The following is a 25439-nucleotide window of genomic DNA, read 5'->3' as shown; positions in this document are numbered from 1 at the left end:
AAGAGGGAGGGGCTAGGGTCACAATCGCCTTTTCTAGGGCACAGGATACTAGGAAACACCTCTTGGTAAAATTAATTTCCTCTTTGACACATTCATTCCTCCAATCACTCTTACACTCCTCCCACTGCCAGTGTACACCCCCTTCCCTGCCATAAGGTCCCCACCCATTTTCATGTCTTTTTGATTTTTGTTTTGTGACCCACGAGGTTTAACCTGAGCCACCCTCTTGGGCATGGGTGTGAAGCTACCCACTTGAGGATGAGCAACTCATCAGTGGTTATACCACTGAAGACAAGGTCCTCCTCTCCTCCAGCATCCCATTAGTTCCTCATGTGTGGCTGAATGTTTACTGTCTCTGTCATGTGCAGGCCCTTGGTAGGCGACTCCAGCTTTTGGGAGTTCATGAGTGCCATAGACAGCATGTCACTACCCCCTTCCCTATCATTCGGCTCTTACATTCTTTCCCTTCTTCCCCAGTGTTCCCTGATATACATGTAATTTTCTTAATATTTTTAATGGCTACTGGATACATAGTGAATGCATTACTCTGCTGACTGTAGAAGTGTTCATTATATTCCCAATGTTAATAATTCATATCTTTCCATTTTTGTTTCTTAATAGAGGTTTATCAGTTGTGTCTGTGTATTAAGAAACTTTCTGTTTCACCGGCATTCTCTACTGTTTCCAATTTCATTTACTTTTATTATTTCTTTTTGTTTGCTATGGGTTTATTGTTTTCTTTTCCTGGGCATTAGAACTCCAGTTATGGTACCTTTCTCCTTTTCTAATTCAAGCATGTAGAGCCACACATCCCCCGCCCCCCCCGCCCCTGCCATTATTTTGGATGCATGCCATGTATATTTTTGGTATGCTGTGCTCACTTTCTGCATTTAGTACTCTATTGTCCTTTATTACTAGAGACTAATTTTGGTAAATACAGAGTTCATGACCAACATTTCTTTCAGCACTTAAACAGTATAGTGCCCCTTCTGAGTTTCCAATGAGAGACGTGATATTACCTACATGGTATTCTTCTACAGTGATAGGTCATGTCTCTCTTGCTTTCAGGACTTTTATCTTTGCCTTTAGTTTTCAGATGTTTAATTTTGATGTATCTTGGCATGCATTTCTTTGGGTTTATCCTATTTGGGATTAGTTCGATTTCTTGAATCCATGGTTCACGTCTTTAATCAACCTCGGATGTTGTCAGGCATTATTTCTTCCAATTATTTTTCAGTCCTCTTTTCTCTGTCCTCTAAGAGTTCAGTTGCTACAAATTTTGGAACTTTTGTCATTCTGCAACAGATCTTTGGGGACCTGTTTACTTTGTTTCAGTATATTTTCTGTTTTAGATTAAGTGAATTCTATCACTCTGTTCATTCCCTAGTAAAGGGCTCTCTATCCAGTGGGTTTGTGCTGTTATTTTTATAATTTCCATTGATGCATGTTTAAAATTTCTATTTCTTTAATTCTTTCTCACTTGCTTCAAGAGACATCATAATTGAATCATTCTATGAAAGTTATTTTAAGATCCTCATTAGATACTTCTTACATCTAATTTCTCTGAAAATTGATGTGGACTTTCCTCATTCAAGTTACAATTTTCCTGATTTACAGTATAACAGGTAACTTCCTAGTATATTTTCATTTTGGTTTGAATTCTAGGGACAATATTTAAATCTTTTGCTTAGCAGGCAGTCATGGTTCGGGTTTAGCATGCAGATACTTGCCTGTTTTTGTGGGCTATGTTTCAAATGACACTCTAATTCCAGACCTTTTGTAGATCTGTTTTGGGTTTCTTGGTAAATCTCCAGCAACTAGAGTTCCCACTGATGAACTTGACAAAGGGGCTTTATTAGCATTGAGGCACAGTTCTTGGGGAAAGGAAGTCTATGGCCTAATACAATAAAGACTGCTTCCAGGATTGAGTGTGTGTGTGTGTGTGTGTGTGTGTGTGTGTGTGTGTGTGTGTGTGTGTGTGTAGGGGAGGAAAGTGAAAAATGCTCCCCACTGAGGTGCTTGTTTTGGTAGGTGCCCCTTACCAGTGTCATCAAGTTTCAAGGTGCCTTTCAACTAAGAGAGAAATCTGAAGGCAGGGAAAGGTATCTGTGTGGTAGAGAGGAAATGAGCATTTGACTTAGTGTGATGCCACATGCACATGCCTTCTCCCCATGCAGTTGCTGATGGGAAAGGACAGTCTCAACCCAAGCACAGAGGAGCACCTTAAGACTACAAGCATTCATGGGGCTTTTTCCTTCATTATTCCTTTTTCTGTACACTCAGCTTTCTGGTGTCTCTGATGGAGAATCAGATACAGACACAGTTACAGACAACTCAAAGATGTAAATGCAAAAATTGATATATTAAATTTCTAGTGCAACTTCTGGATATAAATTGGAAAAGATGATTCAACCATCAGAGAATGGTCAGTAATGGGACTGGAAAGATGGCCAGCAACTAAGAGCATGCTCTTTCCGAGGACCCAAGGTTAGTTCCCAGCACCTTTGTCAGGTGGCTCACAACCACCTGTAACTCCAGGCTCAAGGGATCCGATGCCCCCTTCTGGCACATGTGGGTTCCTGCACACACACACATTTATACCTAACTTTTAAATTAATCTTTAAAAAAAAACTTAGTAGTAATGTAAGGTCAATAAAGTATTTGACAGAATATAGTCTAAGGAATATTCTATACAAGCATCTCCAGGTAGATAATGTTCCTTTGTCATACAACTTCAGAAGAAGAAAACTGTTCTTGGTTCATGTTAACTGATTCTCTACAACTCTTTTCTATGAGTTATGACTTCCAAGCAATGCTTTAATTAAGGTCTGACACAAAAGCACCACATGTAGGACCTTCTACTTATACCACAGAATCACTATTGAGGACATGATATAGTCTATTGCTTTCTAGAACTGATTCCATACAATGAATTGCCTTTAGGATTTAGTAGCAAGGAATAGAATAGTTCTCTGGAATCTATGTTAATATATTACATATTAAGATAATATAGAAAATGCAATGTACATCTTTATTTCTGTTTTGCTGACCAGTAAGTACAGAACTAAATTCCATTTTAATTTCTATAACTAGCAAATTTACCTAAAATTTCCCCTTTATCCCTTAATTTTCTAACTACATACATGTATAGAATGATAGTATGATTCAGATCTACTTTGGAAGTAGTCATAACATAAGATAAAATAAAATTCAAGATCTCTTGTAACAAGAGTTTGGAGTTGACAGCTTCCTTACTACTCATATAGAAAAGACTAACCCAATAGGGATTAAGTATTTTACTGGGCCTAAAAGGGAGGGGAGTTATTGAGCTACATGCAAATTATGATGGCAGAGTATAGAAGCAAATAATTTATTGATGACTGGGGTCTTGCTGCTGTTACAATCACTGTAACATCAATATCCTAACTGTAGCCCGGGGGTGGAGGGCACAGGGAGAAGGAGATTTAAGTTTCTTCCTTTTCAACATTCTAACCCTCCTCAGAGATGCCTTCCTGTTAAAAGGGACACCCCAGCTGAAACAACTCTCCTCCTGCTCCTGTTGGTTTGGTGGTGCCTTAGACATCTACAACTGACTGCAAACAATGCATTTCACAGGAAGATGCTATGAAAAAGTGAATATAAAACACTTTTTTTGCCCCTAAATGATAATAAAAAGAAATGATCTGACATGGATATAATATGCTAATTTATATGTTACATCATTATCCCAGAAAAGTACACAATCATAAAATACATTATTCTCTCACTAAGACCTATGGCTAGTCCCACTATTAATGGAACTCAAACTTTTATTTAACATTACTTACCTATTATAAACCGACATTATATACACTTAGGTTTTACCTCTTTCAATATCATCCATTAGAGACGATGGAGAATGGCGTTCAAGGTTGGAAGTCCTAGGTGGGTTCCACATTGGCTGCTGCTGCTGTTGCTCTAGTCTATACTGAATTTTACTACTTCCTTCAACTCTGCAATTAAGAACACCAAACACCAAAATAGCAATACCAGGAGAGCAATGTAAAAAATTGAACTTACTGAGTTACTAAACTTCATCCCTTCTTTTTGAGAAATCTCTCAGATGACATTTAGGAACTAAAATGTTAATTCATTTAACAAATAGTTACTGAGCTCCTTCTATATGTTTGGAATACACACCAGTCCAGTGAGGGATACAAATGGAACAATGATAAAAACAAACAAAACAAAACAAGAGCAACCCTGCTGCTCAAACTGAGCAGATAATCGGTTATAAATGACTAAAATAAAGAGAAAATATGCGTGAATTTATCACTTCTAATAAAACTGAATCACTTCCACATATCCCATTCATAATTTGAAAACAGACATGTTAACAGAGGAGATGTAATTACTCTTTTTCAACATGTTAACCAAGAGTACACTTTAACATTATGTGCGAGGCCTGCCTTTTCCATTTCCTGTGATCAAATTGTGCCAGTTCTTCCTTCCTGAAGTTCTTAGCCCCTCACTTTCTCATTCATTTACATTCTCAAAAACCCTGGTTTACACACCTTCCAGTTTTCCACATTGGTTCTTTTTATTCTGTTTCTTTGCTGGACTAATGTTTCAAACCAGAGCTGTAAACATGCCAATCCCTAGTTTGAAAGATCTTAATATGTAACCACGGCCAGCAAGGAAATGTCCTAATTTCTTAGTTAATATTCAAGGCATTAACCTCAACCTACCTTTACAACCTAAACTCTAATCCCTACTAACATCATTCCCACTTTGCAGTTCTTATACATGGGTGCAGAGACAAATGTCTGCTGTTTAAATGAGTCTTATTCACCAGCCCTGAAAAAAATCAGCTATATTGCTACCTTCACACCTGCTTTCTGAATTCCTGTATCCTTTTCGATCAGTTGAGGGAGCTAGGGCGGCAGGGACATTAGCGAACAGAGGTTCTTGGGTTTCTCCCCGCAGCTGAGGTTGGCTTTGGGAATGACTACTTTTTAAAACACATTTTGTTAGTGTAAATTAGTTGAACAAAATAATGAGCTTCATTACAACATTTCATACATGTATAATGTGCTTTGATAACATTCATTCTTCAATCCCTCTCCCTTGCTTTCTCCCATTATAGGAGCTTCTGTTTTAAACACACATTTAAGGTAATTCTTAGAATGTTAACTTCCTTTGAAGTAATATTACTCTTTCCTCTTTAAAGATTTATTATTAGATTTATTTATTTTATGTGTGTTTTGTCTGTATTTATGTAGGTGCACCACATGAGTGCTTGTGGAGGTCAGAAGAGGACATTGGATCCCTGGAACTGGAGTTACAGACGGTTGTGCATACCATGTGCATGCTCGAAATTTAACCTGGGTCCTCTGCAAGAGGAACAAGTGCTCTTAACCACTGAGCCATCTCTCCAGACCCAGAAGTAACATTTTCCACAAAGCTTTCCTAAAAGTTCTTATCAATCATGACCCCTCCTTTTAATTCTTACAGTAATTTTTATTGTACTGTTTGTTTAACTTTTAGAGCAAGTGCTTTTATATTTTCTGGTTTAGAATGTACCAATTATATCTAAAAAGGATTTAAAGTGGTTATATTTTCTTACTGAATTTTAAATTAACTGATCTGTTTAGATGATTAAAAAATGTATAAAGTGTAGAAGTCTTATGGTTAGTCTTCATACAGCAAACTTTCCTTCTCCTAGTGATTTCCATGTCCCAAGTGCTCAACACATTTTAGTAATAAAGACGAAATTATTCTGGATAGTGTAGAATGGGTCTGTTCAGTCCAAGTCTCTAAAAGTATCTACAAAAGGTATACTTACACACATAGAAAGCATTTCATACATCACAAGGCAGTGTGGTAAGATCTTTTCACTAAGGATTATCACTAAACTTAAACTTAGAAAAAGATTTAAGGAAATTTAAAAATTTTTACCTTTTCACGTGTCTCTTTGTATATGTGCATATGTCTGTGTTTGTGGAGTATGTATACATCACATGTGCATTAGTGGGCATGGAGTACGCTGCTTTACCACTATCCACCTAGTTATTTGAGGTAGGGTCTCTCTTTCAGCCTACAACTTGCATTTTTTGACTAGGGTGGAGACCAACAAGCTCAGGATCCTCCTGTTTCAAACTGCTGCCGTGCTGAGGTTACAGACGTGTATGTGATATGTCTGGCTTGTTACACAGGTACTGGGACTTGAACTCTAGTCCTCACGCTCTCATAGCAAGTACTCATTACAGCTGAGCCATCTTTGCAGCCCCACTTCAAAGGTTTTTTTTTTTTTTTTTTTATTAAACACACCCTCTACTATAACTTGACTTAATCCATTAATTCTTTTTCCTTAGAAATGTATATGTTGGAAGAGTAATATATTTCAATACACCGCCTACCTTGTTTTTTTCACAGTGATGTTGCTGCTGAGCTTTTCTAGGCGGCATTCCCCAGTATCATGGTTAATAATCAAAATGCATTCTTTTAAGTAAGGCCTCTTGGAGCCTTTGAAAACTGTGACTGGTGGAGTTGAACCCTGTTTAAAAAGTTAACCATGTTACTTGAAATTTATCATAACAATTCAATTGAGATGGGTGTTGAGTTTTTCTGGTACTGTTTCTCAATCCATGCTATATATCAAGTCACTTGAAAACTATTTAAACTTACTACCCTTAAAGACAATGTGGCTTAAAAATAGAAATACAAAGATAAAAGGGTTTTTAAAAGGCTGAGATCAAGGCAGACCTGGTAAAGTAGGCCTCTATTTCCAGCCACTCAGGAGGCTGAGTCAGGAGGGTCCCAAGTTTAAAGCCTGTCTGAATTACAGAATGAGATCAAAGCCAGGTTAGGTGACTTAGAGGGATCCTCTCTCAAGATAAAATCTGAAGAAGTGGACTGGGGATGCAGATCAGTGGTACGGCACCTCCTAGCATGTATGAAGCTTTAAGTCCACACACACATGGGCATGTACACACACACACATGGACATGTGCATGCACACATACACACACACACACACACACACACACACACACACACACAAGCTGAGATCTCAAACCTGCTGTCATTAAAGAAAGGAAAAGGAAGAGATAATTACCCTGAAACACTAAGAATTGTTCTATTTGCATTAGGCAATTGGGATTTAATCTAATCTAATCTAAATATATATTTACAGGCGAGGAAACAGAAATTTTAATCATATTCCTATTTTCAGATAATCAAGAAAATGTCAATAAAGATCAAATCTTATTAATTCTCTTAAGTGTGATAACAACATATAGTTAACAAAAAATTGAAAAGTTTTTTCTTAACAATGCATAAACACTGATTCAAGAAATGAGTTACATTTTAGGATTCTTCTTTAAAACAGCAGAAGGGAGTGGTAAGTGAGTAATTGCTCAGTAACAGTTTATTTTTCTATTATGTTAGTGTTGCTGGAGAATTTCTCTCCAGCTCCCACCACCAAGTCCCGCCAGTCCCAGAGCCCACTTATAAAATAAACACACGAACTCTTACATTATATAAACTGCTTGGCCATTAGCTCAGGCCTGTTATTGTCTAGCTCTTACTCTTATATTTAGCCCATTTCTATTAATCTTTACTTTGCCACATGGCTTGTGGCTTACCGGTACTTTACATCTTCCTTGTCCTGATGGCGGCTGGCAGTGTCCCTCTCTCCGCCTTCCACTTCCCAGAATTCTTTTCCTTGTCCCGCCTATACTTCCTGCCTAGCCAATGGCCAATCAGTGATTTATTTACTGACCAATCAGCAACACACTTGACATACAGACCATCCCACAGCACTTCCCCTTTTCTTTTCTTAAAAAGGAAGGTTTTAACTTTAACATAGTAAAATTACATATAACAAAACAATTATCAAGCAAGAATTACAGTTACAATATTAAAGAAGAGATCCTATCTATCTTATATTTGTAAGTTTAAAGTTTTATATCTAACTTATCTTTTATTATAACTAAGGAAAATTGTAAGTATCTAGTCTTTAACCACATCAAAGACCTCAGAAGGATATACTACTACCTGAGAAATGGAGAAGGATATAAGCAACTTTTAGGAGTCTTGTAGGGTAGACAGAGACAGCTGACAGCCTGGACAGTCATTCAAAGTTCTCTTGTAAGGTTGGGGCATCTGTCTTCAGCCCACAGGCCTAGAGTCTCTTATTCACTTTTCTCTGTGTCCTGTAGAATGTCTGGCAGTTTTCTCTGCAAAGCAGGAACCTGAAGGACCATTTTGTCAAGCAAAGTTTAGTGGTCACCTTTGTATGGGTCCTGCATGTCCAGTTGATCAGGCAGTCCAGGCAAGAACAGTTTCTTGCCCAAATGGCTATTTTTGTCAAGGTGAAGATAAACTCCGTATGGAGTGTCTTCGATGCCCATCCTCCTCTCTGAAGTAAATCGGTGCTGTCAGGAGCAGACATGTCTCACTGTCCAAAAAGTCTAAATTTTTAAAACATTTTAAATGCCATATTCTGTAGGTCTTTGAAGTGTTTGAAGACTACCTATCTATCTGAAATATAACTATGTATACCTAGAAGACTTAACTAACATGGCTACAAATATGATTATCATAGATGACTAATTATTAATCTATTTTTTAATTATCCATTATAATTTTAAATGAGTTACATAAACATAATACCTCAAACAAGAATAGAAATATATATACAGTAAAACAAAATTAAGTTTAAATTTGTATCAATAAACTAAAATCTGTAGCAATGTAAAACATTTTAAACAAGTTGTTACTCTTTAAAAGTAGGTTCATTAATCTACCCTTTCATCCTATCATATCTAAACTATCCCCTTTTTTTCTTTAGAAAGAGATTGTATTTATAATCAACCTGATTTAAATAAAAATATTGTTTTTTCTCTGTCCCACACCAGAGGGCTCTTCTGATTTGGGACACAAGAATCTCTTAACCATTTTTTTTTTTTTTGAGCAATATGTCTGGGTTTAGAGGGGGAGTGAGCCAATTCCATCTCTAAAGCCAGCTTGGTATATTTGGGAATTTGGGCGTAGCTTTTCTTACTACTTCCTGCTGGAGGGGGGCGCTGTATCTTCTGGAGACAGAAAGAAAATTTTAGGATCATGGAGTAGTCCGTGAGGCTGTATATCTGAGCCAGTTGACTTGAAACCATTCTGGATGTTGAATCATCTGGGCCATGGTGTCATTGGAGACCTTTCAGGGGGTCTTGGCTGGTCAAACCTGACGTATCTTAATCTGGAACAAATCCATAGTCTCTGGCTTTCTGTGGAAACAAGAGCAGAGACTCTTTTCCAAAGCAACATATCCTTATATCCAAATTTTGAAGTCAAGGTACCTTTAAAATATACATTTTGGCATAACTCAACAGCTTTTACAATCAAATGTTTTTCTGCAGTTACAAATATCAAAGAGAACATAATCCAGATTCTCTGTGTGGTAGCCATCTTTACGTGGCTTATTTTTTTATATTAGCTTGAGCCTATTGCTTTAAATTGCAGCCTTCTAAGCCTGAAACGGCGCAGTGGCTGCTGGCTCCGCCCATTTCAGCTTCCCAACATGGCGGCGGGCCGCTTTCCGCCAGCTCTGGGAGCCATAACTCTCAGAAATAGTGGGTCTACACTTTTACCAAAGTAGCGTGTAGCCCAGAAACCTCTTTTTTTGTTTTGTACTAGCAAAGGCTAAATTCACCACACAGTTTAATGTGCTACTTGCAGAGGCCTCATTCCCACCATACTGCAGGTCGAGAGCGCACGCTAGGAACCCGCCAGTAGCTCAAACCGGCAGCTGCCGCTTATTTGAGAGAGACAATTAGGAACTGTTTTTAGCTCCGTTTTAGAATCTTTTTTCTCAGTTTTTAGGTGGAAACTCTTGCCCCACGTTGGGCGCCATTTGTTGCTGGAGAATTTCTCTCCAGCTCCCACCACCAAGTCCCGCCAGTCCCAGAGCCCACTTATAAAATAAACACACGAACTCTTACATTATATAAACTGCTTGGCCATTAGCTCAGGCCTGTTATTGTCTAGCTCTTACTCTTATATTTAGCCCATTTCTATTAATCTTTACTTTGCCACATGGCTTGTGGCTTACCGGTACTTTACATCTTCCTTGTCCTGATGGCGGCTGGCAGTGTCCCTCTCTCCGCCTTCCACTTCCCAGAATTCTTTTCCTTGTCCCGCCTATACTTCCTGCCTAGCCAATGGCCAATCAGTGATTTATTTACTGACCAATCAGCAACACACTTGACATACAGACCATCCCACAGCATGTTAGAGTTATGTAAAGAGTTAAAGAGAGAATGGGAGATAGCTCACTTGGTAAATGTTTGCCATGCAGTGTGAGGACCTGAGTCCAACCCCTAGCACCCACATAGGTGGGCATGGTGGTGCATATCTGTGATCTCACACTGGAGAAGAGACAGGCAGATCTCTGGAGTTTGAGGGCCAGGTAGCCTAACCTAATCTGTGAGCCTCAAAAAGTAAGGTAATTGGCTCCTAAGAAATAAAATGTGACGATGATCTCCATCCTCAACCCAAGTTCATGTGCAAGTGCATGAGTACCTGTGCAAATGCACACACACACACACACACACACACACACACACACACACACTAAAGAAACTCAGCCCATTACTATCATTCTGCAACGTCCCTTATTTTTTGTCACTGCCCACCTCCAAACCTGAAGAAATTTTGTTATCCTCTTAGTCTCACATATATAACCCCTAAACATAGTTCACCTATTTTTGAATTTTATAAAAAGTGTCTTCACATTTTAAAGAGGTTTAACACTAATTTTTTCAAGGACAATAAAACAATTGGATTAGAAAAAGGTGACTTAAGAAAGCTAAAGGCCCATCATGTTAAACGTGTTAATAATTATTAGAGCTCTACTAAATGTCCACTGAAAGCAGTATGAAATAAATTTGGTGATTGGGAATGACACAAACAGGTTAAGGACTTGTGATAGGTGTGGACTGGAAACGATGAAGGAGAAATAAAGGAAGGAACAACTTTATTGGCTTTTCCTTAAGACTAAAGTGATCTACAGAAACCAAGAAGACATAGAACATAAGTAGAAATCTAGCTGGTCTGAATCCAGAAGGGTGATGTGTGGAACACTTATCCATGGCCCTGCTGAGATAGAGAGCCAGGAGTGTGGTTATGACAAAAAAATCCCCCCAAACAAAAAACAAAAACAAAGACAAACAAACAAAAACAAGGTCTACTCAGCTGGAGAGTTGATTTTCAGACTTGGCTAAAAAACAAGTCAGTGAACTACCCTAAAATAGAAACTTATGAATGCCGAGCTATAGTTGACAACAGATTTGTACAATCTATTTTCCTTAGAGATGCTTATTACTCCTTAGAGTAGAATACAGTCTAAAGTTACAGTGTATTATTGTGCTCTGAGCTCTTAGAATAAGAACTGAATCATTAATTCTTTAAATTGTTCCCAGTGCTAAGACCATACAAACACACACTGGCTGTTGAATAAGAACATGAACAACTTCTGATCATAGCTCACAATTTCTCATAGTTTCTATAATTTAAAAAAGTTTATAAACTTTCTTCATCATCAAATTGAACACCATTTCAAATCTTTAAAAATTTTCTCCTTAAAAATTGTATTATTTTATGGGTCTGGGTATTTTGTCTACATGTATGCCTGTGCACCATGTGTGTGCCCAGTGCCCACAGAGGTTAGAAGAGGGCATCAGATCCCCTGGAACTGGAGTTATAGACAGTGAGCTGTCATGTGGGTGCTGGGAATTGAACCAGGATCCCATGAAAGAGCAGCTAGTGCTCTTGACTGCTGAGCCCTCTCCAGCCCTACCACTCCTAAACTTTAAACTTAAGTTTTCTGCTCATTTCCTTAAAGTACCAAGTAACTTGTAAGTATATGAATTATCCTTGCCTCAAAAATAACTATTGAATACTTCGTACATCTCCACATTCACTATTAGTCAACTTGAGCTCTCAATCAACATTTCACCTTCATTATTGACATCATTCTCTTTCTAATTTTGTTATTCATTATGCTGACAGGCAAATCAAACCATATCATTCCTGTGATTTAAATCTCTATGTATTTAAAATCTTTATGTACTCAGGATACAATTCATGGGGTCCTTCATGACATTTTCATTTTTTTCTCCAACGTCCTCCAATCTACACAGCATTCACAAACTGTGTAGAATGACACATAGCTGGTTTGTATGTGTGATCGTTTGGATCTTGAATATCTGCCAAAGCCCTATAAATTAAAGTCTCATCACATACTGTAGTGGTGCTATCAGGAAATGGTGGAAACCTACAATGGTGGGGTCTAGTGGCAGGCTCTGGTTATTAGGGCTATGCCCTTCGGGCTTTTGGGGTCTCCAATACCTCCTCTTACTCTCTTATTTATGCATTTACTTATTTATTGCACCTAGGAGGTGAAGTAACCCCCCCCCCCACCGTTATGCACTCCCACTATGATGGTTGTCCTCAGATAAGAAGGATAAAAACGATAGATCAACTTGATCACAAAGTGAAACCTCTAAAACCATGGCCCCAAATTATTCTTTTCTCTTTATAAACTGATTCTGTCAGGGGGTTCTTAACGGAAATTAATGGAAAGCTGACTAACCTAAGAAACGGGTTCTGGGAAGTGGGGTCATTGCTATGACTACAGTTACAGAAGAAATATGGGATAGTAAGGATGCCATTAATGAGGTTTGAGATAGAAATGGCATTCTGTTGAGAATTGGACTAGAGGCCATCCTTGTTATAATACATCACGGTAAATATATGCCCACATTGTTTGTCTATTCCCTGAGAGTTTGCAGGAGGGGGAAATTTCAAGGCAGCAAAGTCCCTAGATTATAGCTGCTTTTAGCCAGATTTGTAGTGAGAGGTGAGGACAAAAAAAGAATGGAATATAATGATTTGGGAAACTTGCAGTTTAGCTAGAAAGGGTGCACAGAAAGGGCAGCTGCTGGAGAGATCAGTATTAGTAGGAAGAAGTCAAATGCTTTGCACCTGGACAGAAAGAAAGACGCCTGAGGGCTTTTCTGAAATTCATGAGGTCACAGCCATCAAGGACGCAGAGATATAAAGAATGTAAATTTGTTTCAAACATTTCCTAGAGCATAGTCTTTGAGAAGAGATTTCCCAGGGCACCCTGCTCACTTAGGTCTGCTTAAATTGGTAAGGAGCTCAGAGGCTATGGGCACCTCAATGGCCTCATTTGTATGATTTAGGTTTTGTTAACACACAGAATATAAAAGTTATGGGATAATGTAGGATTCCAGTGAGATTTCAAAGGAAATTCTGGGGAAACAGGTAGCGTCCTGGCAGGGTCTGAGTCGCGGCAAGCGGCCCCTGACAGGATGGAACATAGATCTGGGAAAGTAAGGCTGAAGCTACAGTGGAGACCCAGGAAGGAAAGAATGCCTGCCACATGAAACTGCAATCAGTGAGCAGAGCCTAGAAGTGTGGCCACGTGGGCTGCAGCCATCAAGACTGTAGAGGATGGAGTTGTCCAAGTCCTTGGGAGCCAACATCCTACCATGGTGTGCCCTGGATGCTAAGCATAAAGATTTAGGATTTAATGTATATCTGCTGCATTTTGATCTCATTCCTTCTTCTTTTTTTTGTTTTTTTTTGTTTTGTTTTGTTTGTTTGTTTGTTTGTTTGTTTTTCGAGACAGGGTTTCTCTGTGTAGCTTTGCGCCTTTCCTGGAACTCGCTTTGGAGACCAGGCTGGCCTCGAACTCAAAGAGATCCGCCTGCCTCTGCCTCCCGAGTGCTGGGATTAAAGGCGTGCGCCACCACCGCCCGGCTCATTCCTTCTTGATGTTTCCTTTTCTTCACTTTTAGAAGGGGAATGTTTGTTTACTTTATTCCAATGGAAACATGTAACTTTATTTTTTATTTTTGCAGGACCTCACAGCTGAATTTGCCTTGTGTCTCAGAACAGACTTTGGACCTGGACTTTTGAACATTTAACACTCTGGAGACTCTTTGAGGTGCATTAAATGTACTTAGCATTAAGACATAGATTTGAGCCTTGGGGAAGCAGGGTAGAATGCTACAGTTGGATCTGAAATGTTCCTGAAAGGACCATGTATCGAAGGATTGGTCCCTAGCTTGGTGCTACTGGGAAGGGAAAGCCTTGGAGAGGTGGAACCTTGTGGGAGGTTTTCAGGCACTGAAGAATAGTCTAGAAGATTTGAGGATTCTGTTCTTCTCTAGCTATGAGATACTCTTTTTTTGCTCTGACTAAAAGTAGTACAATGAAACCATAAATTGAAAGAAACCTTTTCTCTTTACAGACAATTATTACAGGCATTCGTGACACAGTATAGATAATCGACTTAAAGTGGTCAGTCAAAAGATATACTGCAAGAGAAAATATGAAATAAGTGGGGGCATGGCTTATCTGAGAAAGAAAAAGTCAAGCAAAGACTCTTAAGCATGGACAAATGAATTAGAACAAAACCTCAGTATAAGAGAATGAAGCCATAGCAGTGTTGAGCAAAGGAATTTGGTCATTTATACATAATTAATTTTAAATAGATAGGAATAGGCTACATGAGCATATAATGTGAAAGCTAAAACTTCTTTATTTAAAGATATTTTGCAATGAAATGCTACATTGACAACACTTGGGTGTTTGGCCAAGGTGGAAGGGAAGAGCAATGGGAAGAAGGAGGGGAGATTTCATAAGGACAATAACGGATCCCCAACACCCTCTGTTGTGATTTCATAATAGCTGAAGGAGTGCAGTTTTCATAAATAACAGAGAATTACAGGTCCGATTATGACTAACAGGAAAGGGAAATTAACACAAATTAATGATAATTTTTAAAAGAACAGATGCTTAGCAAAACTAATAAAGTATATAAAAGGATAAATAAGGCAGGCTGGGGTTATAGCCCATTGATAGAATACCTGCTATACCATTTTCAAGGCCCTGGATTCAACCCCAGGACCAAATAATAAAAGTTAAGGAGCAAGATGATGTCTAATAAGATCTTGCCCTGTAGACACACCAAGTTGAACAGCTATTCATACACCAAACTATCGTCCAAAGAGCTAAGAGAATAAGGTGAGAGACCAGCCTACCTGTTTTTGTGTAATGAAACAAAAGGACATACTGAAGCAAGCAGGAAAGAATTGTCAGAATCACCCTGCATGCCAACTGTAAGGAACCCTGCAGAGAGAAACACACCTCCAGTTTCGGGTAAGGAGAGAGAACTCAGTCCAATCCACAGACTTAAAAACCAGTATGAGACCCATCCTAGTGAGTTACAGTGTTGAGCAAAGCCCCATGATCCCTCCCACATGGCTAATACCTAGGATTGAACCAGTGGAACCCTGTTAGGTCAGACATCTCTCGCATTGTCGGTTGACAAAAAGCAGAACTCTATCCATTGGGGAGCAGAAACTGTCTTGAGCACAGTGCCAGACCCACCACACTGAGATCCAGAAAAACTAAAGGCCTTGAACTCAGAAACTCTAGATTGGCCCTTGCATGAGGTACAGACAGACATGTATGTTGAAGGGACTGGACAGTTTTGAATGTATCAGTTCTAGCCATGGTGTGAACTTGGGGTACAATAATCTCCTTCTTAAGGTGCAGGATCTTATAGCTGCAACCCAACTAACAGCTGCCTTCATAGCTAAGAGACTGTTTCTCCATCTCCAGGTGCATAGATGTTATTGATATCACAAGGCCAAAGCTTATAGACAAGGCTATAGGACCTCATATGTGGTTGAGATTCGTGCTCTAGTGGGCCCGCACACTGGTGTGATCTGCATAATCATCAGCTCCACTGTGAACACCAGCACACCTAGAGGCTGCACAGGTCCTTGTAGCTGTGTGACTCATGTGATCTAGCTTGATAACATCAACCTGGTGGCCCACGGGCTACCTTCCCTAACACTATCCCAACTTCAAGCTGCAAAGCACTTTGTAAGACTTTCCTCAGTGGGAATAAGACATAATAGCAAGTACAAGATTTTGCCCTGGAATTCAGTGCTGGTGACACCTGACACTGGGCAAATACTGATGGTCCCATCCTCAGGCCTGTCTGTGAACAGCTACAGTTCCAAGGGAAAATGTGCAGTCTCATTCTATTGGACTTCACTGTCAGCTAACAGCAGCTGTGATTGATTTTAGTAGTTCTGGATCACAAGTTCATTTTAGAACAAACAGCCCATAGCAGCTTGGGCCTTGGTTCTAATCAAGTTTTATGCTGATGAAGCATGGGCTCAGAGGCATCACATAGAAACCTAGGTTCAGTCTATCCACAGTGAGTACCTAGAGCGAAGCAGAATCCTCCTGTTTCTGACTACAGACTACTGTACATGAGGCATCTGGCCTACCTTGGACCCAGGAATATATTTGTAGGAACAGATAAGTCTTTCCCGATACTCTCCTATTTCTTTCTGAACAGAACACCAACGCTGTATTTAGTATAAATCTGGGCTTAGATCGCCTCCTAGTACTAAAATAGGACAACACACAAACAGCCAACTTCTGGGAAAACTTGGACTTGGGCACCATCTAGTGTTGACATATCAGGAATGAACACAGGCTCAGAGAATATGGAAAAACTGCTTAGAATTTCTGGAGGTGGATGAGGGGTGTCAAATCAGGAAGTGAAACAGATGACCGATTCTTTAATGCCTAGATGATGTCGCACACTAACAAGTACATGGTTTCAGGAAATATAAACCTACAACTCAAAATAAAGTGCCAGCAAGTGATCAGTACAGGGGATTCTCAGATGGAGAATTTCAAACTACTGTTTCAAAGAAACTAACAACCTCACAATCTCAATGGAAACACAAAGAAATGGCTTAACAGTCTAACAGAAAAATTTAAAAGACATGGTAACTGTTTTTGAAAATAGAAATCCTTGAGCTGAAAATTCACTCAGGAAGATTAACAATGCAATACAGGAGGTATCAACAACAGAATAGTTGAAACAGAAGAAAGAATTAGTATGCTTGAAAACATCTACTTGAAAATATACAGATGATTGGTAATAATAAAGTGTGAAACACTGATAAAAGATATTGAAGAAGACATAGAAATCAGAGCTACCGTGTACCCATAAATTCAAAAAAATAATATTGTTAAAATGCCCACATTACCCAAAGTTGTAAAATAAAAATCATCACTATGTTAATCAGTGATTGAGAGCACGTGTTGCTCTTGTTCAGTTCTCAGCATCCACATGGTGGCTCATAACCACCTGTAACTGCAGTTCCAGGGGATCTGATGCCTTCTCCTGACCTCCATGGCACCAGTCACACATACATGCAGGCAAAACAGTCATGCACATAAAATAAAATACATAAATTAAAAAATTTAAGGAAACTAGAAAGCAGACATTTGGGTTATTACAGCTTAAGAAGGAACTGATGATAATTCCAAACTGGTAGAAGCCTATTCAAATTAAAAACAGAAAGCTTAACAAACCTGGAGAAGAATTCAGAAGTCCAGGTACAGGAAGGTGAACAGTCACCAGTCAAATCTAATTCAATCAAGTCTACCAAGAGATACCTTTCTGCCAAGGTAAAAGGCAATCAAGCTGTCACAGGAAAAAGATAAGAATATTCTGAAGGTTGAAAGAGAAAAGAAACCACTAACACATAAAGATGCCCACTTAGTCTGACAGCAGGTTTCCCAGCAATCTTTCTGGTACTGAAAGCTGTCAGTCTCTTGACAGTAGGTACTGTACTGTTCAAAGCTATCCTGCAGATGTGCAGAAGGGATATATTCTCCAAAGCTGAGAGATAGTAGAAAGACCTAAAATAAACAATCTACCACTGCATTTTAAGGAACCAGAAAAACAACAGCAAAGTCAACCCCAAATTAGTAAACCAAATAAAAGAGTAAACATCAAAGGAGAAATCAATGTACACCAAAAAAGATAATTCCAAAGATCAATGAAGCTATGAGTGTCTCATTAAAAAGACAGACAATAGGAACAAACTCTTAGCTGGCCTAAGAAAAGGAGAGAGAAGACTAAAGTAGATTTTTTTTAAAGAGGCCATTACGATGGACACAACAGAAATGTAAAAGATAGAGATTATTATAAACTACATGCTAACAACTTTGATAATCTAGAATAAAGAGATAAATTCTTCAATATATACATCTTATCAAGATTGAATAGAAACCCTGAATCAATAAAATCCAACTAATGGGATTGAATTAGTAGTAAAAATCTTCCCATTAAAAAAAAGAAAAAAAAAAGCCCAGGACAAGGATTCACTGCAGAATTCTGCCAGTTAAAGAACTAATAAAATTCTCCAAAAAGTAGAACAGGAAGTAGTTCTCATAAATACATTCTGTGAAGCCAGAACTACCCAGATACCCAAACTGGAAAAAACAAAATAGAAAAAGAGAATTACAGATCAGTGTGATTAATAACAGATATAAGGCTCCTGAACAAAATACTAGAGAATTGAATCCAATAATACATTAAAAAATCATTCACCTTGATCAAGTGCGATTCATTCTAGAGGTATCAGGATGGTTCAGTATATGTAAATCAATAAATCTGACATCAATATAATTAAGGACAAAACCATGTTAACATCTCAATTGCTACAGGAAAGGCATTCAATAAAATTCAAAATTGCTTCATGATAGAAACGTTGAGCAAACCTAATATACAAGAAATATGGCATTTTAAAGGACATGTATAATAAGCCAATAAACTAACATCACATAATAGAGAAGAGAGGAGCTTTCTCTATAAGATCAGGAACAAGGCAAGGATGCCCACTTTCACCATGTTTATTCAGCACATGCTGGACCTCACCAGGGCCATACGGCAAAGAAGGGGAATAAATGAAACTGATATATACACACCACACACAAAAGGGAAAAAAACTCAAAGATTAATGAAACTGTGAGTTGACTCTTTGAAAAGAAATCAAATAATCATTGAAGGTGACATGATCTTCCATACAGAGAGACACAAAAATGTTACCAAGGCTATTAGAACTAATAAATAAATCCAGCAAAGTTTCAGGATGTAAAATCTACATACAAAAGTCATTAGTGTTACTATATGCCAATAGTGAACTATTTGAAATAGTAATCAAGAAAGCAATTCTATTTACGATAAGCCATAAAATATATCTAGTAATTAATTAAATGAAATATCCAAAAAATAACAGTCTGAAAAATGATAAAAAATACTGAAGAGGACACAAAAAAAAAAAAGAAAGATATCCTTACCCATAGGTTAGAAAAATCAACATTGTTAAAATGCCTATGCTACCCAAAGTGATTTATAGATTCAGTGTAATTCCTCTCAAAACACCAATGGTATTTGTCAAACAACCAAAATTTATAGAGAACCAAAAATATCCCTGAAGAGCCAATTATTTTGAGCAAAACACAGAGCATGATATTTTTGAGTTACAAGAAGTGCTAAAAGCTGAACTAATCAAAGAAGCATAGTGCTAACAAAAACAAACACGTAACCCAATGGAATAGAACAGACAGTCTAGAAATAAGCTACACAGTAGTAGAGCCCATTGTTTGTTTGTTTGTTTGTTTTACAAAAGTTACTAAAAATATGCATTGCAAAATAGATAACCTTAAGGAAATGCTGTTAAAAAATTAGATATACACAGTCAGAATAATAAAAGTAAAGTCAGCCTCTTACTAGTTATAAAGATCAACTCAAAATGGATTGAAGACTTAAGTGTAAGACTTGAAACTATAAAATGACTAGAAAAAAGTCAGAGGGGAATGCTTGTGGACATTGTAGTTGGTAAGGAATTTTTGGACAAAATGTCCAAAGCACAGAAAACAAAAACCAAATAGAGAAGTGGGATTGCTTAAGCTAAAAAAAAAAAAAGAAAAAGAAAAATCTGTATAACAGTTGAAATGACCAATAGAGTGTGGAGATAACCTGTGGAATAGGATAAAACCATTACAATGTTCACAACTGCTGAGAAATTGACATAGGTTACAGAAGAAATTCCCAAAACTTAATAGTTTAAAAAAATCCCCCAATAAAACAAGTAAAATGATCAATAGACTCAAATAAACATCTATCTAAAGAAGAAATACAAATAGCCAATAAGCACATGAAAACATGTTCAACATCACTAACCCTCTGAAATATTTGTAAAATGTGATTATTGTAGCTATATGGAAAACAGTTTGGGGGTTCCCCCCCAAAAAAAAAGTATACATAGATTTACCTTATGATCTAGCTATCCCAGTTCTGGATGATAAACCCAAATAAACACATTCTCTTCATCACTTATCTAGACTATGATATTGCGTTGTTAGCAACAGGAAATAGACTGAAGACAGGAACTGGGCAAGGCCATGTGTTACTATGGAGAGAACCAATCTCAGACAGAGGCTAATGTGAGGACAAGAGCCAAAGCCTCCACTTTCTATTACAGTTAAAGTGTGGGGCCTCCACTGCATGGAACCGACACTGGGGAAGGTGGTGTGCCTCAGAAGGTACTACATGAGGCTTTAAAAACTGCGTGGGGGGCACAAATAATCCAGAAAAGACAGGAACAAGAAGGCAGGAGTGAGGAGTCTTCTGGTACAAGCTTCATCATCAGTGGTGGTGCCAAAGGGGTGCCTGGGAAGAATCAGTCCTCTCATGCTCTCCCCTAGCGTCTTTTTAAATTTTTATTTATCATAGTGTGCATGTGATTGATATATTGTGCACTCTAATAAACTTATCTGGGGGTCAGAGAACAGAACAGCCACTAGATTAGACATAGAGGCCAGACAATGGTGGCACACACAGCTTTAATCCTATCACTTTGGAGGCAGAGATCCATCTGGATCTCTGTGAGTTTAAGGCCACACTGGGAACAGAGCCAGGTGTGGTGGCACACACCTTTAATCCCAGCACTTGAGATCTCATGTCTTTGCTTGGGAAGGACACATGCCTTTAATCCCAGGAAGTGATGGCAGGAAGCAGAAAGGTATAGAAGGTGTGAGGACAAGGAACTAGAGGCTTTTAAGCAGTTCAACTAAAACCCTCAGGGGTGAGGACTCAGAGGCTTTCATTCTGAGGATTCGTGGAAACAGGATCGGCTGAGGAGTAGTCAAGGTGAGGTTGGCTGTGGCTTGTTCTGCTTCTCTGATCTTCCAGCTTTCACCATAATATCTGGCTCCGGGTTTTTTATTAATAAGACCATTTATTCAATTCAAGGTGTGTGTGTGTGTGTGTGTGTGTGTGTGTGTGTGTGTGTGTGTGTGAGAGAGAGAGAGAGAGAGAGACAGAGACAGAGACAGAGACAGAGACAGAGACAGAGAGAGAAAGAATGCATTCCGTGGCACATCTATGGTCAGACGACATCTTTATTGTATTAGCTTTCTCCTTCCACCTTCTGTGGGTCCCCAGAATTGAATCAGGTTCCAGGCTTGCATAGCAAGCACCTTTCACCCTCTGAGCCACACAGTCGTCTCTCCTAACAGTGTCTTCTAAGTCACTCTAAGTCAATACAGAAACAACAACAAAAATAGTTTAAAAAAGTGGTAATAAGCATCACATTCTTATGTAGCCGTGGACTACATTCTGTTCTAAGCACTTTACTCATATTAATTCATTTAATCTTTATAACAACTTTGTGAGACAATTGTTATCTTTATATGAGAAAAAATGAGGCACAAAAGGCTTGATAATTTGCCCAAGTTTACACAGTTGGTAAGTGGCAGAGGCAGACTTAAACACAGGAAGTTCAATTCCAGATCTATGACTTTGAACTTCTTTGAAATGGAGCTATGACTTGTTATGCAAAAGGATCAAACAGTCAAGTGTTTGGTCACTCCAGTCCAACCTGACTGGCTCCATGGGTCCACCACCTCTGGGGTATCTGTAGCTACTTGTCAACAACTTCCTTGTTCTACTTCTAGAACTGAAGGGATGCTGAACAGTGGACAGGAGACTAGAGTACCAGATACGAGGTGGATTCAGATGGGGAAGGAAACTTTGGGAGAAGCCAAGAAAATGATTTCAATTCCCTTTCTACACAAACTGCTGCAATTCCCTACTATATAGAAGACAAAGCACCAATTCTCTAACATGACCTATGAATCTCCAGCTCCATTATCTGATTCCATCTCTACAAAGGCTTTTTTGTATTGCTATCTCATACATGCTTTACTATAGACCCTTGAGACACTCCTATTCTCAGTTTATTGGGAAAGACACGGCACTGTGAGGAAAGACATCTCTGCCCTAAGTCACACAGAGTGGAGCAAGAATTTTATTGCTAGTGTCCAGATTCTAACTCCCATGTCTCATTCCATCAGCGTGTGTCACAGCCATGAGTGACGATTTGGAATGAGGACAGCAAGGCCCATTTTTAAAATGCTCAAATGATCTGAGGCAAAATAATTGAATTTCTTTTAATAGAATACAGGTGGCATATGTGCATGTGTGGATTTTATAATATTGTGATATGCTGTGCAGAGATTACTTATTACTTATAATTGAACAATCTGTGTTTATATGAAGCATATACCCATGATTACATACATATAATAAAGCAGGGCTAAGTAGAATTAGCTGCTATTTTGGACCCAGAGTACTCTTCCTTTTTTTTTTTTTTTTAATCAAAATGGAGACTTAATACCAGATGGTGGAGGCCCATGCCTTTAATCCCAGAACTCAAGAGGCAGAGGCAGGTGGATCTCTGTGTTCAAGGCCAGCCTGGTCTACAGAGTGAGTTCCAGTACAGCTAGAGCTATACAGAAACCCTGTCTCAAAAAAAACAAAACAAACAAAAACAAAAACAAAAAAACTAAAAGCCAAAAAACAAAAACAAAAGAGGAAAAGAAGGAGACTTAAAAGCAAACTTTGTAACGTGGTATCTCTTATTTGAGGGTGGTGTTTCTTGGAATAAGAGGGAATCTAGATTAGAAGAAATAAAACTCACATATACTCTCTATATGCTCCTTCACCTACTTGGTTAAGTGAGCAACTCTGTTTTGGTGGTATCTTTGGTCATCATCTTTATCCTGCCTGATGTCTGGTCCCTCAGCTGCTCTGCCACATCAGATGCACAACCATTACCCCTAAGCCTCACATGTCCAGTTATCTGTCCAGCAGCTTCCCAAAGGTTGAGTCATGTCCCACGATTAAGTCATTCCTGACTGAGAAATGGCTCACCCACCCCTGCTTGTCAGAGTTCAGAAGGCAGTAGGGCTCCTCAAAGAGTTTCTTTCCCCTTAACAGAAAGAGATAAATTCAGACCTTCCCTTTCTTGGCAAAGCTAGAGAGAAGAGTTGGTGTTCCTGTTTTTGTATGTTCTCACATATTACAAACCCCTTTGTGGTATCCTCTAAACAGGATCTCAATTCTGACTTCAAAATTGTTTACTTATGGGGCAGAAAAGATGGCTCCATAGTTAAGACCACATGCTGCTCTTGCAGAAGACCTGAGTAGCTTCCAGCTCCTTTGCAGGTTCACAGATGCCTATAATTTCAGCTCCAGGTGATCCAGTGCCCTCTTTTGGCCTCCACTAATGCCACACTTAAGTACACACACATACATAAATTAATTTTTTAAATTAAGTCTTTTAAAATAGTGTTTATTTGTAGCTCAACTTCATTTCCTACACCATATCAGAAGTTGCAGAAGGAACATTCTGTCTGTTATTCCATGTTTGACATTTGTAGTATCTCTATTAGTTTGTTTAAGTGTACAGGTACACTGTGCACTGTCTTTAAACAAAAGTATCCGAAACAGGCTGGACAGGAAAGAACGCAGGGGACCTCTTAGAACTCCAGACTGCTCCATGTCCTCTTAGCCCCTCCCTTCCACCTAGAAGGAGACTCACTGAGAACAGAAATTGCAGATATTCAGAGGGAAACACGTCCCACGGGAGAAGAACAGGCCCCAGCAGGCCAAAGGCACCCCACCTGCCTAAGGGGAAAAAATGAGGAGAGCCACCCAAGCAAGGCCAGTTAGAGGAGGTTTCAGATGGTTTATGGAAAAGCAAGGCCCATCACAACCGCTTGCTAGATAACTTTGCTGCAAATGTGAGTGAGCAGATCTGATCCCTGGGATGGAATAAAGTAATAAATATGGGATTTTTAGAATCCAGAGGACCTGTTCTTTCAGTTACTAATAGGAGAGATAATGCCCCTCACTGGGCCCCTTCCTTGTAGGTAAAACTGGAATGGTAATAACTACTATTCCAGACTATGAAAATTAAAGTCCTTGAGAGAGTGTCTGGCATGGAGTGAGCAACGTGAAGTGTATGCTATCGGAAAATAGGGTGAACCACACATCCCACTGGAGCAGAGTCCTGAATGTTACCTATTAGCTTTATACTTATGTGCAAATTATTTACTCTCTTCAAGCCTCAGTTTCCTTCTCTATAAAAGAGGAGTTAACTCCTAGTACTTGTTGTAGAGATTAAATAAAATTAAGTGAGTAATATAAGAAGATCACTAAGCAGTGTGTAGGACCATCCATTCCACATCCAATAAATGTTTGTTATCATTATTATTTATTATTTTTTAAAATGATTATAAAACTTATAAATGAACGGTATTTAGCTGGTCTATAGTCTTCATTTTTATTTGTTTATTCTATTTGGTAATACCAAAAAAAGAATGGGATTTAAAAATCTGCCTTACCAAAAGAACCATCAGAACCTGAAATCATTCTTGTTTTAAAAAATTAATTTTATTTTTAAATTGTGTGTGTGTGTGTGTGTGTGTGTGTGTGTGTGTGTGTGTGTAGGTATGTGCACATGAGTACAGATGCATGTGGAGCCTGGAAGGTGGTGGTTAATTCCTACCATTGTTTTTTTACATTTCAGAAATTTATAAGCCATAGATTTGAAAATATAGGCCTAGTCTAACAGTCATTTGTTTAAGAGGATTTATACTGAGACCATAATCAAATGTGGTAGATCAGAACTCTTCACTAAACAGGGTAAGAATGAACAAAATAATGTTTATCAATACATAGAAGAATTGTCATAGGAGAGCAATATAAGGGATGAAATAGGAAGGCTGTAATTTGAAAGACAAATATTCTATATGGCAAAGACAGCCCACCTACAGTTCTAGGGCAAACTAATCGCCCTAGAACTGATTAATGCCACCACAGGCTGAAACAACAGGACAGCAGTTCCGATTGGGAACTTAAAGTGATTTTCAGTCACTTTTAAAATTAAGTGGCTATTTTTCTTTGAGTGGCTGGGAGGTAGGGAGGACATGAGAGGGGGTTGAGGGAAGGTAGCTGGGAGGGGCGGGGGGGGGTTTAAGGGGATTGGAAAGTGTAACTATTTCTATTAAAAACATATTTCGTGAGAGTATAAAAACTGAAAATAGAATTGAATGACTCATCCAGGTTGTTCCTTACAAACACCATAAAGCAAATAAGGCTTGAAACTGCTGAATAAGTTTACAAATGGTGTAGAAACACC

The 25439-nt window shown here is 38.6% G+C and overlaps 1 protein-coding gene across 1 annotated transcript in view; it reads right to left on the bottom strand.

Moving 5' to 3' along the window:
- The window catches only part of Eaf2 (ELL associated factor 2), a 41585-nt gene that overhangs the window by 10491 nt on the left and 5655 nt on the right, over positions 1-25439 (bottom strand). The window contains exons 3-4 of the mRNA XM_059277407.1: positions 6399-6535; positions 3865-3992 (exon numbers count right to left, since the gene is read on the bottom strand). Of these exons, the coding sequence (XP_059133390.1) occupies positions 3865-3992; positions 6399-6535 (265 nt within the window). The remainder of the gene's footprint in view (positions 1-3864; positions 3993-6398; positions 6536-25439) is intronic.

The sequence above is a fragment of the Peromyscus eremicus genome, chromosome 12 (assembly GCF_949786415.1).
Source record: "Peromyscus eremicus chromosome 12, PerEre_H2_v1, whole genome shotgun sequence".
Lineage (NCBI taxonomy): Eukaryota > Metazoa > Chordata > Mammalia > Rodentia > Cricetidae > Peromyscus > Peromyscus eremicus.
This window is presented reverse-complemented; position numbering and strand designations above follow the sequence as displayed.